General features: G+C 43.5%; 1 protein-coding gene across 1 annotated transcript; it reads right to left on the bottom strand.

Moving 5' to 3' along the window:
* Nucleotides 1-1,292: 1,292 nt before the first annotated feature.
* LOC128628380 (olfactory receptor 7A17-like) lies at nucleotides 1,293-2,252 on the bottom strand. Its single transcript, XM_053671966.1, has one exon. The coding sequence runs from the start codon at nucleotides 2,244-2,246 to the stop codon at nucleotides 1,293-1,295; it is 954 nt and encodes a 317-aa protein (XP_053527941.1). The 5' UTR covers nucleotides 2,247-2,252.
* Between the last annotated feature and the right edge of the window lie 681 nt (nucleotides 2,253-2,933).

Genomic DNA, 2,933 nt, shown 5'->3' with positions numbered 1-2,933 from the left:
TAGACCCAGCACCAAGTGCCTGGTGTGGGCGGAGGCTGCTACCCCCACTGTCTCTGTGCTGGTCCCTGGAACTTTATTGTTCTGCGGCCATCTCCTTACCGTCTGGTTTTTCAGTGTCTGCTACAATTTCTGGCCTCTTATTTTCATATATGCTGGGGTATTGTTGGCTGTTTGCTCTGTTCCTCAGTAGATTGGTAAGGTTTTTCTCCCATGTGTAGGGGGAAGTGGAATCTGCTCCATCTTACTCTAGCATCATCTTCCCAATTGGGATCGACATTATGCTTTTGAGTTACGAGGCATCATTTCAAAGATAACCATGTTGAATCCACCAATTGTTGGTTGTATGTCACAGCTACTGGACAGGCATTCCCATTGCCCTCACCATGAAGTTCCCCTTTTAGAAAACCCTGACTAGCCTAGAGAGTACCTCCTGAGTGATCCTGCTTTGTTACCCCTGCTCGAATTTCCACTCTTATGTTTTAAATTCACCAGTAAAGGATGAATCTGCAAAACACTAGCCATCCCGCCTTTGGACCCCAGCAAAGGCAGAGCTCCAGTCCATTCTCTCTCTCTCCCCATGACCTACTGTGTGGTCGCTGAGAGCTGTGAGTAATGACCCTCCTGTTTTCTTAGTTTCCTGATGGTTGTAGCAATTATTATCAGGACCCCAAGGGCCAGTCCAGCCACTACTGTAGTCTGAATAATGAGCAGTAGAACCCAGCCAGTGCCCCAGGCCTTCCTAGTTATAGCACCACTATCAATAGGCTGAGACTTAAACAAAACAGTGCGCAAGTCTGTATCCTTAAGAGGAGCAGTGATGGTAATGATGTACAAAGAAAGAGGGACACAAAAGTGAAAACAGAGGTTGTAGATTTCCTGGAATGAAGTTTTATAAGTGGTGTGTGTAGCCAAGCAATTTTGTCCACCTGAGTAATACAACTTGTGACTATTTGGTCTATAAAATAAGAACAAGTTACATGCAGTGATGTACATCATTAGAGAAGAAGTTACTCTTAAATCCCTGTGGCCTGTTAAATAAACTGGGATTTTAGGTGTTTGTGATTAAGGTTGGAAAACTGTAAGGATAGAAACAAAGCAGAGGGAGAAGCTATCTGTATGACAGAGCAGAAAGCCCAATTTAAGTGGTCACTTAAACTGTGTGGAGAAGTTGAAACAAACAAATGGGAATTCCAGCAAATAAATAAAAGGAGCAACTTTTAAAACCAGAACCTGATCAAAGAGTCACAACATCTGGCTCTGAGGCTTTGAGCCCTGCAATCATGGGAATTTCTTCAGCCCAAGGACAATGGTTCTTTTATAGCTGCCATCCCAGCTAATCTCCTCAGAGCCCACTTTATGTCTCTGTTCCTGAGACTGTAGATGAAGGGGTTCAGCATGGGTGTGACCACAGTGTACATCACTGAGGCTGTTGCACTGGACTGTGAGCTGTGGGTACCAGCAGAGCTGAGATACACACCTAGGCTCGTACTATAAAATAAGGAGACAACTGAGAGGTGAGATGCACAGGTAGAAAATGCTTTATACTTCCCCTGAGCTGATGGGATTGCTCGTATGGAGGACACTATCTTAGAGTAAGAGTAAAGGATCCCAACAAAGGGACCACCACCCAGCATCCCAACTCCAAAATACATCACAATGTTTTCAAGAAAGTTGTCAGAACAGGCAAGTTGGACCATCTGATTGAGTTCACAGAAAAAGTGAGGAATTTCCAAGTCTGCACAGAAGGATAGTTGTAATACCATTAAGCTTTGCAACAAGGAATACAAGGAACTTGTGACCCAGGACACCAGGACCAGCAGTCCACAGAGCTGTGGGTTCATGATTACCGTGTAGTGCAGGGGGTGACAGATGGCCACAAACCGGTCATAGGCCATCATGGTCAGGAGAAGTATGTCCAACACTGCAAAGAGTACAAAAAAGTACATCTGGGTGAGGCATTCTGCATAGGTGATGGCTTTGTTCAGTGTCTGGATGTTCAGCAGCATCTTTGGGATGGTGGTGGAGATGAAGCAGATGTCAGCCAAGGACAGGTTGGAGAGGAAGAAGTACATGGGTGTGTGGAGGTGGGAGTTTGAGCTGACAGCCAGGATGATGAGCAGGTTTCCCAACACAGTGATCAGGTACATGCAGAGGAACAGGCCAAATATGACAGGCTGCAGTTCTGGTGCCTCTGATAGTCCCAGGAGAAGAAATTCTGAAATTTGTGTACCATTGCCTGGTTCCATACAGTGGAGGTGATACTAGGAGAGAGAAAAATAGCATAACTAATTTTTAAAAGTTGGAAATGCTACAATTTATATTGTTGTAAAAAAATTAATCTAAATATATTGTCTATAGGTATGGCCTCATTTTGGGAAATCCTTCATGACATCTTGATATGAAACTTTTGTATTGATCATGTTTTCTCCTGAAGCATCATGTATTTGAGTTTTAATGAGAAATTTTTCATGTACAAGGTGAGACCCAAACACTCCCAGACTTATTTATAAAAAATATGCAATTATATCTATATGTCTAAATTTCAGTTACCTTCAAAGTGCTCTTTAGTAGGTGTAGTTGCAATACACCTACTAGGTGTTTTCCTACTGCTGAAAACAGTGAGCTCATGCATTTTGATGCCTTTCAGTGCTTCTTCTGTTTCTTGTTTCACTTCTTTCACATCACCCAAAGATTTCCCTTTGAGGGCTTTTTTCATCCAGGGAAACAAAAAGAAAGTCTCACAAGGTGAGACTGGGTGAAGAGGGAGTGTGGGGCAGGACGGTCATGCTGTTTGTGGTCAAAAACTGCTGAACACTCAGTGCAGTGAGGGCAGGTGCACTCGTCAAATGCATTGGAAGAGTCTTCAAAAATGATTCACAGAAGCTGAATACAGACTCCAACAACACCAGCAGATTCACTGATACAGATGGGTT

Source organism: Artibeus jamaicensis, unplaced genomic scaffold, assembly GCF_021234435.1.
Source record: "Artibeus jamaicensis isolate MK-2021 breed Jamaican fruit bat unplaced genomic scaffold, CSHL_Jam_final contig_1871, whole genome shotgun sequence".
Taxonomy (NCBI): domain Eukaryota; kingdom Metazoa; phylum Chordata; class Mammalia; order Chiroptera; family Phyllostomidae; genus Artibeus; species Artibeus jamaicensis.
This window is presented reverse-complemented; position numbering and strand designations above follow the sequence as displayed.